This window comes from Leptonychotes weddellii, chromosome 10, assembly GCF_054177405.1.
Source record: "Leptonychotes weddellii isolate Sample4059 chromosome 10, ASM5417740v2, whole genome shotgun sequence".
In the NCBI taxonomy this organism is placed as follows: domain Eukaryota; kingdom Metazoa; phylum Chordata; class Mammalia; order Carnivora; family Phocidae; genus Leptonychotes; species Leptonychotes weddellii.
The window spans coordinates 59,924,344-59,937,817 of record NC_138378.1 but is presented as its reverse complement, the minus strand read 5'-3'; the positions used below and the strand labels follow the sequence as shown (position 1 = coordinate 59,937,817).

General features: G+C 42.6%; 1 protein-coding gene across 17 annotated transcripts in view; it reads left to right on the top strand.

Annotated features, from left to right (window-relative positions):
- The window catches only part of NRXN1 (neurexin 1), a 1,086,089-nt gene that overhangs the window by 678,414 nt on the left and 394,201 nt on the right, over positions 1-13,474 (top strand). For 2 of the 17 annotated variants that reach the window (XM_081833546.1, XM_081833545.1), the window contains exon 1: positions 10,284-11,556. The exons of 13 other annotated variants lie outside the window; for them this stretch is intronic. In XM_081833546.1, coding sequence (XP_081689672.1) covers positions 11,313-11,556 — 244 coding nt within the window. In that variant the 5' untranslated portion in view covers positions 10,284-11,312. Of the gene's footprint in view, positions 1-10,283; positions 11,557-13,474 lie in introns of those variants that run through there. 2 more of the 17 variants (XM_081833548.1, XM_081833547.1) reach the window with 1 other exon arrangement.

Genomic DNA, 13,474 nt, shown 5'->3' with positions numbered 1-13,474 from the left:
CATGTAAATGCATTTTAAATTAAGATTTTCACATGATATTCCAGGGTACAGTTTTGTGCTACAAATTCCCTCAAGTCGGAATGTAAAAGGTTAATATTCTTGTGAACCTAAAAGGTGAAGCAAACATTTGCTGAAATTTACATAGTTTTCAATTTTCTAATGCTAGCAGATGGGAGCTGCTTGAAAATAGAAGTCACCTATATTTTTCCTAAGGAAAGAAAAGAAAAAGTCCTCACATATCGGTTCAAATTCTTCCTTGAGTATCTTTAGCTTGTGTAGCAGTTTCAGTTTTTGTTTTTCTTTTTCTTTTTTCCTTCATGCTGTGTAAAAGGCTTGCTCAGAGCAGTACAACATAAAGGAGGGCTTTTTTTTTTTCTTCTTTTTCCTCTCTCTCGCTCTTCTATTGATTGAGAGGGTCTGTGTTTGGGGGTCTCTTGCAGTTTCTCTAGAGACTATTCATGTAAATTGAAAAAAAATCAGTATTACTTGAAAAAATAACTAAAACTTTGATCTAACAGTACAAATGAGGGTACCGTCTAATCCCTCAAGTAGGAAATTGCTTTTCTTCATGATCTGTTGTTTTCATACTCTTTCTGGCTGGTACTGCGGGAGGAGAAAAGACCCACCTTTACCATGTCTGTTTTTTTTACCTCTTACTGGTTGGCAGTAAATAATAGTTGAACTAAGTAAATTTAAGTAATAATAGTAAAATGCATGACTGATAAGATCTTCAAGTCTCAATTGGACAACTATGATTATACCAAAGCAGGAGATAATTTACATGGGAAACTGAAATGAGAAATTAAGACTTTGGCATAGTGTAACAATGAGGATGTGACTTTTGTAGGGCTCTTCTCTATGATACTATAAGTATTAGATGGAATGGAATAGTACATGCTCCAAAACTGGGGATTTTTTTTACATAAGTAGTTTTTCCTGCTAGATGCTTTAAATTATTTCCTTGACAAATGACAAATCAAAATGTTGCCAAAATGAAAGGATATTGATTGTGTGGGCTGGTTGATCTTCCATTGCCCATTAAAGTGTCCAGTTTTCACCTGAAGCTGGTGTTTGCTGTGCTAGGAGGTAGCTTTATTTTAAAGCAGAATTGGACATTGTGAATTGGACTTAAGTAGTTTCAATCTCAGTATTTGGCTCCTAATTTTTATTAGTGTGTGAATCTTTACATTGCACAGAAAATTGGAAACTTTCTCCACCCTTAAAAATTAGAACAGCAAATCGAGTTTTAATTATTTAAGGGAAAGGGTAGATGGGACATTTATTTCTTCTCTCCATTTGGATATAAAATATTTGAAATGTTTCTTGTATCACTAAAGTACCTAAAGTAAAATGAGGGTAAACTAGTTCATTGGAAAATAATGTATGAGGCAGTCATCAGGTATGCGTTTTAAAAATCACCAGATATTCTTCAATACTATTGTGTGTTAAATATTGAAGACCACACCATATGCCTAATGCAAGCTTCATTAGAAAGACATTAGTAGATTAATTTCACTTGCTTTGTGGTTTATTTTATTTAGAATGCAGTAAGGTAAGTTCATTAGTTTGTAGATGTAATGTTTTCTACTATACCTCAATGTAGCTAGGAACAATTCCACAGAGGTCTCCAGATCTACTAACACCTGTCAAGATAAACACACAGTTCTCTGGGGGAATCATCTCAGCAATAGAACAGAAAAAATCTGAGGAAAGTAATTCTTTCATGAAAGAAAAAGAAGGCCAAAAAAAAAAAGTGATTAATGATTTTTTGAAATGCCTCAGAGGTCATATATTTCTCATACAGTATAAAAAATATAATCTGTCTTTTGAGAATAAATGTTTGGGAGCATATACTACTCATTTTTAAATAAATATTCTAAGAGATTTGAACTCTATGGAATGATCATGCAATTTGAATGAAAGTTTTTCTGACATGTATAGCTTAATCTCTCGTCCATCCCAGAATAAGTATATTAGATTATAAGTTTTGCTATGGTGATATTATTTGAATGGTTGTAGTTAAAATGGTGCCAGTATTTCCATTATAAAATCCTATTTTCAAGGATTTATAAGTTGCCTATAAATGTTTACTCTGCAATTCAGCTTGGCAGCAAGCATCTTTGCTTGGTGGTATTTTTTTTTTTTTCATTTTACATAGTATAAGAAAGAAAGACATCTGTTTATAGCATGAGTAGGAAAATATGACAACAAATTCCCTTATTCTTCAAAACCAATTTATTTAGCATTCAAATCAGAGTTCAGCCTAAATTTCTTATATATTTTAGGCAATAAGAGAGCTAACCAAAAGCCTGTAAGGATAAATTGAAGATGATTTGTTTCCTTTGTCTGTTGGTTTTGGTTATTTTAAACTCCTAAACATGGAGATAAACTTAACCAGTAACTTTGATACTTTATTCATTCAGCACAATAATAATGTGGATATACTTTTTTTTACATATCCCAGGTATTTTTTTAGGTATTTGTGATAGTCTATACTTGAGAAAGTAGCAAATAACTGGCAAAGTTCAGAAAAAGTTCCAACAGAGATATATGTGTTAAAATTCAGCAGAAGAATGAATGAGATATTAAGAGAGAAAGGAAGGAGAAAAGATCATTTTTACCAAGGGAATAGCATGGGCAGTGACAAAGAAGTGAAAAAGTGTGCAGTGTGTTTTGGGAAGGGAAAAGTTCTGTGGCTGGAACCAAGGATGTTTGTGGGAGAGGTGACAGAAGTTGAGATAGAGATAAGATAGTTGAGATAGAGATAAGATAATAAGAGGTAGTGTGGAGGCAAATTTTGAAGAGCTTAATATGCCTTGTTAAAGGACTTTGACTTTACCTGGAAAACAGGTATTTGTAGTGGGATAGTCATACTAACTTAACTGTAGTACTAACATCAAAAAATCATTCTTGACAAAATGTGTGATCCAATATATTTATCCTGAATTGAAAGGGGATTAGATTATAGATCCCAGATAAACTTATTTAGAGATTCAATTCAAATTGCATGATTAAATTCCTTTCTGTGCACTAAAATGACAGTATACATTCCAGAACATATATTCATAAAGATAGATCGAATTGGTTTATGTTCTAAGTGCTTGGGCATTCAGGGAATGGAACTCGTCATTTGTGTATGATGTCTGGTTCTGGATTTGGATATCTATATTTACTAGGGAATTTGCAAATTATGTGTCAGTTTTTATATCGCCCTAACTTGCCTTATAGTTGTCTTGCCAAGTCTAGCTCCATTCTCAACAATCCCATGCTTCTTTCTTCTGTAGTGATGGATCTACTTGACAGAATGCTGGTGAGTGCAGGCAGACAGATCCCAGGTTGTCGGGTTGGGTCACTGATCTTTCCTCTGGCCAATGCTGGACACACAGGAGGCCTGATAAGACAGGACCTGAAAGGGACTTGTATTTTTGTTGTGTGTTTGTTTTATGGTGATGGACTATTTGGATGGCCAGTGTCAGGTTTTATATGGAAACAGACATTCTCATCATTTCTGATTTATTTCCCCATATCATAAAAGAAGAGGAAAGAATAACCTATTCAATAAAGTAGGTAAGTAAATAAAATTTAAAAATAAGTACATGCTAATACATATATATACTAGGTACCAGACACTATTCTAAGTACTTTACATCTGTCAATTCATTTAATCTTTGCAACAACCCTACAATTATCAAGCCCCTTTACACCAAGTAAGAAAGCTGAGTTTAAGTAACCTGCATAAGGCCACTTGGCTAATAAGTTAATAGAGTCAGAACTGAACCCTCATGTAGTGTCTGAGTTCCTGCCTCTAGCCTCTGGCCAGGCCAACCAAAGATGGGCTCAAATGCAAAAGATAAGATGGAAGAGAACTTTTTAAAATTAATTAATTAATTATTTTAAAATATTATTTATTTATTTATTTTCTGAGCAGAGTAAAGGAAAGGTGTGAGATGAGGACATGTAGGGTTACATGGTACACATCTTGAAGTCTTTAAAGAGGAGTTCTGGGAGCAGCACTATTGTCTGTGTGGAGTATACTGCTAAGAAAGTGACTTTATTGGTGAGGAGCTTAATTAGAAAACTTGTCCAGTGTTGGTTAATAAAACCTATGGCAAAGACTTTGACATTTAGATGGAGTGGTGGTTCTGAAAATCTGGTTCCCCTGGGCCTGCAGTATAAGCATTATCTGGGAACTTGTTAAAAATGCAAATTGTCCGTACCTCTACAAAGCAAGAGAATCAAAAAAGCAAAGCAATCTATGATGTAACAAATCCTTTTAGTGATTCTCCAGGACACTAAAGTTTCAGCACCACAGAGACACAGAGACTAAACTAAGAGATTATTGGGGAGGTAGCCAAACTGGACTATAGACTGAATAGGGAAGACTTTGAAATAGGGCTACATTAAAAATCACATTACAGGGGCGCCTGGGTGGCTCAGTCACTTAAGCGGCCGACTCTTGATTTTGGCTCAGGTCATGATCTCAGGGTCCTGGGATCAAGCACCGCATCAGGATCTGCTCTCAGCCGAGAGTCCGCTTGAGTATTCTCTCTCCCTCTGCCCCTCCCCCTGTGCTCTCTCCCTCTCAAATAAATAAATAAGTCTTTTAAAAGAAATCGCAATACAGATCATTATCATTATGTTTATAGCACCGATCTAGAGCATGTACATATGAATAAATGACAATAACTTTTATTTAGTGCTTAATATATTTTCGAAACTATTCCAATTCCATTACATACAGTGTTATAATCATTTTAGAGGTGAGGAAACCGGGGCAAGGGTCCATTAAACCCAATGTCAAATGAATAATAACAATGAACTCAAACTCAAGTCTGGCACTCAAGCTCCATGTTCTCCCACTGTATTATGAATATATTCACATCACATAGCATGAACCTATGGAAGAGTGTGTCAGCAACACAAGTTGGCTGAAATAAATGTACAAACAGTTGTAATGACCATGATTGAGAGATGACATATGATTGGTTGATGCCCAAGGAATGCCCCCAACACTTAAAGATGCTGTGGCAGTGAAATTTCTATAACCCCGCCTTGGTGCCTAGTCAATAAATTTTAGGTAGGATGTCATACATGAAATTTTTATTAAATAGGTCAAGAGAAAAGAGAGATCATAAAACACTTCAGCCCTAAACACAGCTAACTTTGCTTGAATAAATCTAATCATGCTTTACAAATCAAACTGCACATCCAGACTTTAATTTAATTTGAGTAAATTGGGTATCGTGTTGGGTTCCCACTACTCCCTCTCATTTGATATGTCAGTGGGGAGGTTCCAGGTAATAGCTACGCTGATGGAATTCACCAATCTATATCTATGACTGGATTATGTGTGGTGGGAGATGAAAGTGCACTTCCAGATAAGGAAACACTTCATAAATAAACCTGACTTTTCAGTGACATTATTACATCTGTGGGTCTCCAGGGATGCTTTGAGCCCAGTATTTTTTTTCTTGTTTTCGTTGTTTGGTCGGTTGGTCAGTTGGTTTGGTTTTACTCTCACTACTACTGCTCTCCTATTCAGATCCTTTCTCAGAATGCCCACAGGACCTGCACTAACCCAGAAAGGAAACAGGGTCAGAGGTTTGTCTCCACGGCTTCACAGATGACACCCTCTCCTGAGTCTTTACTGCTTTATTCTCTCTCAGTCCCAACTCAGAAATGCAGGTAGACGGATATGTGGGGTCTTCTTGCCTTTTCATTGTGCTGACGTTAGTAGAAATGCGAAATGCAAGATACTCTCCTCATTTTTAATTGTTAAAAAATTGGTGATGCCTGTGGGTTTTAATATACTTCCCCTCTACTGCTTTTAGTGTCTACTTTTCTATTTAAAAAGCTTACTACTGAGCTGTAAGAATTTCCAATTAAGTTTAAGGAAAACACGAAAAAGTTGTAAGTGTCTGACAACCACCCTGTTTCTTGAGACAGAAGGGTTGATTTTTGAAATAGGAAAAAATAATTTGAAATGACCTGTCCTTTTCCATTTCTCTGCACACTCCCCCTTCCACTCACTCTCTTCTCTCTCCTTCCATTTCCTTTGTTTTTCTCCCTTCAGCTTTCAGACTCATCTCCCATTTCTTAACACTGTTGTCCAACTTGGGCTACCTGACTTCTTGTTCATTACAGATTATCAGCTGTGAGTGGGCCTAGGACAGTTTTCCATGTACAGCTATTAGGTTCTTTTGGTAAATCTCAGTAGCCACAGTGGTTAGAGGCAGGGGAGCATTAACCACTCCTCCAAGAGTTCCCAAAAGTGTGGGCCATAGTGAATGTAAAATGCAAACCCTGCTGCTACAGAAGCAGACATTTATTAATAAGTAGGCGCAAAATCTTATAGCCTGTTCTGGAAGTGGATGAAGTTCCAGCTCTTGGTTCTGTTAGGTACATGAAAAAAAAAGACATGAAAAAATGTCTTACAAAAAAGATTTTGCAAATATGGCAGTGACCAGCTCATCAGCCGTCAGAATTCGGATCTGATATGGATCAAAAATAGCACCCACTTCCTATGGTTTTGTGAGAACTAAATGAACTAATACGTTTACATCTCTCAGACTTGTGCCAGTTACAAATGTGTTAGTTCTTAGTATTACTATTATTGTGGCACCATTCCTTATGGTAAAGGGTGAAAGACCTCTTAGATTCACAAACTCTAGTCAAGTAGATGTCTGTAAAATATTTTGGCTAACCCACTGATCTTGGATGTTAATAATTTCACAAAAGAGAACCCATTCCTAACCTCCAATACACCAATTGAGAAGCCATTTATTTCACAAATAATAACCTTTTTTTCAAAATACATTGTAATTAGTGAGCAAAGCCACATCATGATTGGAGATGATGATAGCCAAGGCTTCTAGAAGCTACCTCTGGCTTCCGTAATTCTGGCTGAGACATCAGAGCATAAATTCCTGATGAAGGCAGTGACTCTCTTGGGACACAGAACACTAACACACATTTATATTACACTGTTTATGCTGAAATATTTAAGAGTAAATTACAGGCAGCCGAACACCCTGTCTCCTCCAACCAGTTCCTAACTCAACTGACAATTTGTCGGATGCTGCCTCAGTTTGTTTTCAATAATGCAGTTCCAACCACAAGGACTGACCAGCTGAAGAGACATAAAGAGTAAGCACAAGCTCTATTTGCTTCATCCAGATTAGGCAAAAGTTTGTTCATGAAACTTTTCTCCCTTTTCAACAGAGAGTTGCTCCTTATTCCACCAAATTACAACTATTTGTACCGAATATGGCAGCATCAGCATCACTGGGTTCACCCCCGAAGCCCCTAGGTATCACCGAGGTGCCCTAGACATCTGCCTGAAAACTACAGCTATGGTGTCTTCTTTCAAGGCAGCTGCAGATCTTTCTTCTTTAGCTCTGGAGACTCCAGTAAAACTGAGATTTCTGGCCTATCCTTTTCCTAACACTACCTTTATCTCCTAGGCCCGAGACAATACAAGACAGGCAGGAGAGCCTCTTCTTCACTGAATGCTCTTGGGAAGGTTCACCAGAATCTTCTATACTTACTCTACTCCTATGGCTTTAATCTATATAAGTCACTCTCCGAAATCCCTGCCCCACCTTTCTCTATTTTTTTTAAGAGAGTAACAAATACAGTAAATCCTCATTATCCACAGATAAGAATTCACGCCTTCACTAAAATTTGTAACTCCCAAATCAATAATAGTGGCACTAGGGTGGTCAGCAACAGACACGCACAGAGTGGCCAGAAATTTCCGTCCCTAACACCCAGCTCCCAGAAGAGGTCAAACAAGGGAACACTCCGCCTTCTTGTTTCAGCTCTTATACTATAAACAAGGGCTCTTTTTGTGCTCTGTTTAGTGGCATGTTTTTCACATTTTTGTGTTTTGTTGGTTTTGGTTTCGGTTTTGGTGATTTTGCTGTTTAAAATGGCCCTTAACCATAGTGCCCGAGTTCTGTCTAACATTCCTAAGCATAAGAAAGCTGTGATATGCCTTTCAGAGAAAACAGGTATGTCACCTAAGCCTTATTCAGGCTTGAATTATAGTGAGGTTGACGATGAGTCCAGTGTTAATGAGATCCCAAATATATTAAATAAGGTGTCTTTAAATAGGAAAAAAAGACAAAACACATAAAACAAGGTTATATATTAACCGGTTGATGAAAGTGTTGTGACCAGAGGCTCGTAGGAACCCAATGCCTAGCAGCGGTGGTTCAGTGTTCTCTAATTCATTGTCCAGTAGTGACTTTATAGACCATAACCACGGTGAATAATGAGAATTGACTGTAGGCACCAAGAGGCTAACTTACATTTCCCATATGCCTGGCACTTGAGGGAGCACAAATGAAGACTTGACTCCTCTCCCCTTCAGGAATCTACATCTATTTGGAGAGGCAGGGACAGATCAACACCATATACAAGGGTATTGGAGAACAATGCAATGCTCTACATTTCCTGTCAGTGGAAAGGAACTGAAGAACTGTTCAGGCTCGACTATTTTACACCCATATGGGAGCAGAGACATAATGCCTCAATTGTGGGGGGGCGTTTGATATATTTTAAAGTACTCTCACATTAAATATTGCATTATAGCCTTCCTGCCCTGTGGGATTGTTAGGAAAGATAGGAACATGACTACTTTATAAAGGAAGCCACGGAGCCTCAGGGAGAGGCTAAGTGACTAATATGACATAACCAGTAAATGGCAGGGCCAAGAATGCAGCCCAGGTTTCCTACCTCCTAATCCAGTGCTCTGTTCATACTAACACTATGAGATGTCACGATCAGAATATTACCTAGAGGCTTAAAACCATACTGTTGGGATGATTCTCCTCTTCTTTTCCTTTTGAAGCTTACTTGATGTATTAAAAATGAATATGCACAACCCTTGGCTAATGAATTAAAGTACACATGCTAAAAAATAACAAAATCAAGAGGAAATGGCCCGGGGATATGGGTTGGGAACAGTACACAGTGCAAGGTGCTGAATTTGGGTTCTGTTGCTCTTTGAACAGCTGTGGGAAGTTGGGAGACATGGTGTATTTAAGTAGATAAAAACATTCTCTAGCATGCTAAGCCATTTCAATTCAGTGAAGTACTGAAGAATTATTATTTTTTAGTAGAATCACATAATTTTGACAGGAACAAGAGATGCTGGATTGCTACAGATTTGATTTCTTGGCCCCTGGACAGCCAGGGTGACTCTGAATGAACTAGGATGCAATATACAAGTCTAAATGACCACTTCCATGAGTGGCTGATTTGAATCAAATCCTCCTAGTATTCCTTTTTTTGCCCCCAATACATGACTTCGTATTTGTTGATCTAAGGGATTATATAGACAGTGAGGAGCCGGTGAGAAGTAGTGCTTTATCAGAGTTGTTTTCCTCTGTTTTTAGGTAGGAATAAAGACAAAAAACGTTCAGCCACTAGACATGTCATAGTTTTTATCATCTTTTGCAAACCAGGGAAGTATTTCCGTCGTAGTCCTAAATTGTATCTGCTAGCTTCCAGTGACTGTGGTCTCCTTGCCAACTCCACTTGCCGTCCTAGATTTTTACTCATAGGTGTGTGTTGGCTTTGCTGGTCTCTCATCCAGGACATGCAGCTTTCAGTTAAAGATGCTGCATGTCACCCATGGGATATAAATGTCCTCTCTTCCTTGGAGGCACTAGATTTAGGAATTTTTGTTTCCTATTGCTATTTTCCTTATGAGAAAGGGTGAGAGAAAGGCAGAACTCCACCCTTACAAAACACCATCACAGCTGGGCTTCTGTAGGGATCTTGAGGGTTCCTAAATATCCCCCAAATGTTTGAAGTACAAGCAGTTTCATTCACACTGTTTCTCTCTGCTTTCTTCCTCTTTACCACCTGTCTCCTTCCTCTCTTTCATTCTTTTTCTGTCTCTTCCTTGGCTGCCAAATTCACTCATTTTTTTTTTCTCCTCCCCATGTATTTTGGTTCCCTGCACTTCCACTGCCTTATATGAGATATGGTATTGTAGTGGGAACGAGGACTCTTTGTTATGAGTAATATGTGTAATTAACAGATCACCAAAACTGATACTTGAGTAGATGGTGTCAAACCATATTTAGCCGATTGGGTTTGAACACCTGGCAGAACAAGTTTGGTCCAATAAAAAGAGCCGAATTCTTTCCCTTTTAAGAGCTCTCAAGACACTGGTTACATCTAAACCATAGGGGTAGGGGAAGGGTGCCATTTGCCGTTGTAATTCAGACGGAGGGATCACCTGGCAGAGGAGGGAGAGTTGCTTTTTAGGTGTTCTCCGCATCGCCGTACACGTGTCCCTTTGATGTGTGGAGAATGCATGAGAGGCAAAGCAAGGCGATTTCTGTGGGAAGCTAGACCAGCCTCCCTCGTTACATAGGCTCGTCCTCTGCATTGCATCCGAGCTTCAGTGATTTGCTGTTTGGAGACTGCAGATTTGCATAGAGCCCCTCGCTTCGCCAGCGTGTGTGGTTTTTTTCTTTTCTTTTCTTTTCTCTTTTTTCTTTTTCTTTTCTTCTCCCTCCCACCCCCCTCCTTCGTCTGCTTCTTCTTTTCCTCCGCTCTCTTTCCCCTGTTCGATCCCCGCTTCCTTCATAAGGGTGTACTCTTCCCTCTGAACCCCTCGCCGGGCGTAAGTGTCAGGAGGCGGCGGACGCGGAGATTGCCTCGGGAGCAGGCGATGCGCGCCGCTGCTCCGCGCGCTGCCCGGGGGAGGCTGGCGCGATCCGGCGAGCGGGCCGGGGCTGAATGGAGGGAAGGGGTGCCTCGATTCCATGGGGTCTGCTTCTCCCTTGAAAGGAGGTTGGGCCGGCGAAGTGGCCTCCCCAGTCCCCACACACAATGCTAAATGGATTTACCTAGTGGATTCGCGGTGGATGGCTGTCATGTAGAAGTGAGGACCCTCCGGGAGGAGCTTTAAACAATTTCCCCGCTCCCCACCCCCCCGGCACGCACTCTCGCCCGAAACTCTTTGGGAGTATCTCTCGAGAACCTGGAGCCCTGGAAATCTGGGAGCAGCCGCTCGCTCCGCGCTCGCTGTTCCCCGGGGCTGCCTTCCCGGACAAGCCCCCCATCAGCTGCATTTGCCTCGGCTATGTTTCGGATTCTTTGGGGTGCAAGGCACGGCGGACTCCAGGACCCCGAGAAGACTGTCCGAAGGAGGGAGAGGATGGGTGCCCTGGCGCGGTGAGGCGGTCGGCCCCTCAGCCCACCCGGAGCCGCCCGCTCCCCGGCTCCCTCTCCCCTCCCCGCGCCCCAAACTTTGCCTCCCGCGGCGGCTGCCCCTCGGCGGGCGCCCCGCCATGTACCAGAGGATGCTCCGGTGCGGCGCCGAGCTGGGCTCGCCCGGGGGCGGCGGCGGCGGCGCAGGGGGGCGCCTGGCCCTGCTCTGGATAGTCCCGCTCACCCTCAGCGGCCTCCTAGGAGTGGCATGGGGGGCGTCCAGTTTGGGAGCGCACCACATCCACCATTTCCATGGCAGCAGCAAGCATCATTCAGTGCCTATTGCAATCTACAGGTCACCGGCATCCTTGCGAGGCGGACACGGTGGGTCTGAGGTGCCAAGTTCTCGCGGGTTACTCCCTGTCTCCCTTTCAACCCTGCGCTCGCTTCCCGGCCCCTAAGGCTCAGAGAAATGGGAGCGCGAGAAAGGGAGGTGCATTTGGGTGTGTTTGGTGGGAGCCACTTATCTCTTTGAAGACAATAGAAAGGGGCTGGGGGAAGGCGTCGCGGGTGTTTGTGGTGAGGGGTGGGAGGGGCGTTTCTTGTCGGGGTGCCGGGAGAAAAGATGTGGGCACCTATTAAAGGACCATCCCTGGCCGGGCGCCTGGGCCCCGCGGGAAGGGGGCGTTACTAGCCAGAAGGTCACTCGGTGTGGCCGGATGGGGCGCCGCGCTCAGCCGAGGGACCTGGGCGCCACAGGGAGGAGGGCTCTGCAGAACCTTTTGTCTGTGCTGTGTGTTCTGCCCCACCTCCTGCCCATTTTCCCAGGCCTGGGGGAGGGAGAGGTTCCAGCCTGTACATTCCTTCAAAGTGTGCCCAGACCGCAGTGACTGTGAAGCGGTTGGTCCCAGGACTCACTCAGCACGTTGCCAATTGCTTTTGCCCCCACCTCTTCCCTTAATTGGCGAAGGTAGGAGAGTCCCCGAGGCACCCTCTCCAGGGCCGGCCAGCCCCCTGCCAGGCTCCGGGGGGACCTTTGAACATCATTGCCTTTACTCCACCCACCTACACAAATAACACTTCTCTTTCTTGGTGATTGGACTGAGTTATTTTTTAAACAGAGCAGAGTTATTTTTTAAACAGAGCAGCTACCCAAACCCATCTCCCCGGATCCTGTCTGAAGGCTGTTGGGATGAGGGAGGTCCTGCTTCCTTCTTACTCAAGAGTTGAGTGCTTTCCAGAGAGGGCAGGGGGTCAGTGCTGGCCGGTCTAAGCCAGGAGGTCTGCCTGGAGGAGAAGTTAGAGTAGAGGGAAACTATTCTCCTGACCCCAGGTTCCTTTGTAAAGAGCAGAGTGTGGAGAAGAGCCTTGGCTGGTAGGTTTCTTCTCCAGAGCGGCCAACAATGTTAAGGCCAGGTTCCTCTCGTTTTCAGATAAGTGCCTGTTTCAGATTCCCTGAACTGCCAATAAATAAAACATCAAACTGTTTTTGTGAGTCTTTCCCACTACTACCTGTGTTTCTTCTCTCCCAGTGTCAAGTCTGCTACTTGAAAAGGCAGGGTGAAAGTTGTGGAGACTTAAATCCCTCCCCCCACCCTTTCCCTGCAGGGCCCCTTTCTCTTTCAGACTCGGTTCAGCTTTCCATCCTTTGCCCCTCTTCTTAGGTAAATCTTCTCCCCAGAGCAGCTGCTGCTTATACCAGGACAGTCCTCTTCCCCAGGGACAGGCTTCCTACCTGGGGACAATTCTGGTTAGAGATGAGGAGCTGGCTTAACCCAACTGAAGAGAGAACAGATTCTCTTGACACCTCTTTAGGAGTGGCTTAGAGACACACCTCGCTGTGGGTCCTAGGAACCCCTTTCCTTCCTTCCCTCAGGTTCCTCTCAAGAATTTTCTCTAGTTCAGAGTGGCTAGGATGGAGAGGAGTGATGCCCCACACCTGGGCTTCTTAGCTGAGAATAACAGAAAGGCTAGATCCCCCTGAAACCGTAAGGAGTTTCTGCTGCTCTCACCACTTGCTCACAGTATTCCAGGACCTTGCTGCTCCTTTTACCTGGGTGCTGTTCCCACCCACTGCCCTGCCTTTGTGCAAAATTGTGTGAGCCCCGTGGGAGGGAGGCAAGTCAGGGTGCAGAAGGGGCAGACATAGAGTGGGTGGGTGAGGTGAGCCAGATGGGGGTATGCGAGGGGGAGGGGCGCCTAATTGTGCCAGTGGGAAGTGCTTGGCTAATCATCTCATATGCATATTAACTTCTCCTTTTCTGTGGCTCTGCCTCTCCCAAGGGCTGAGGCAACTGAATGG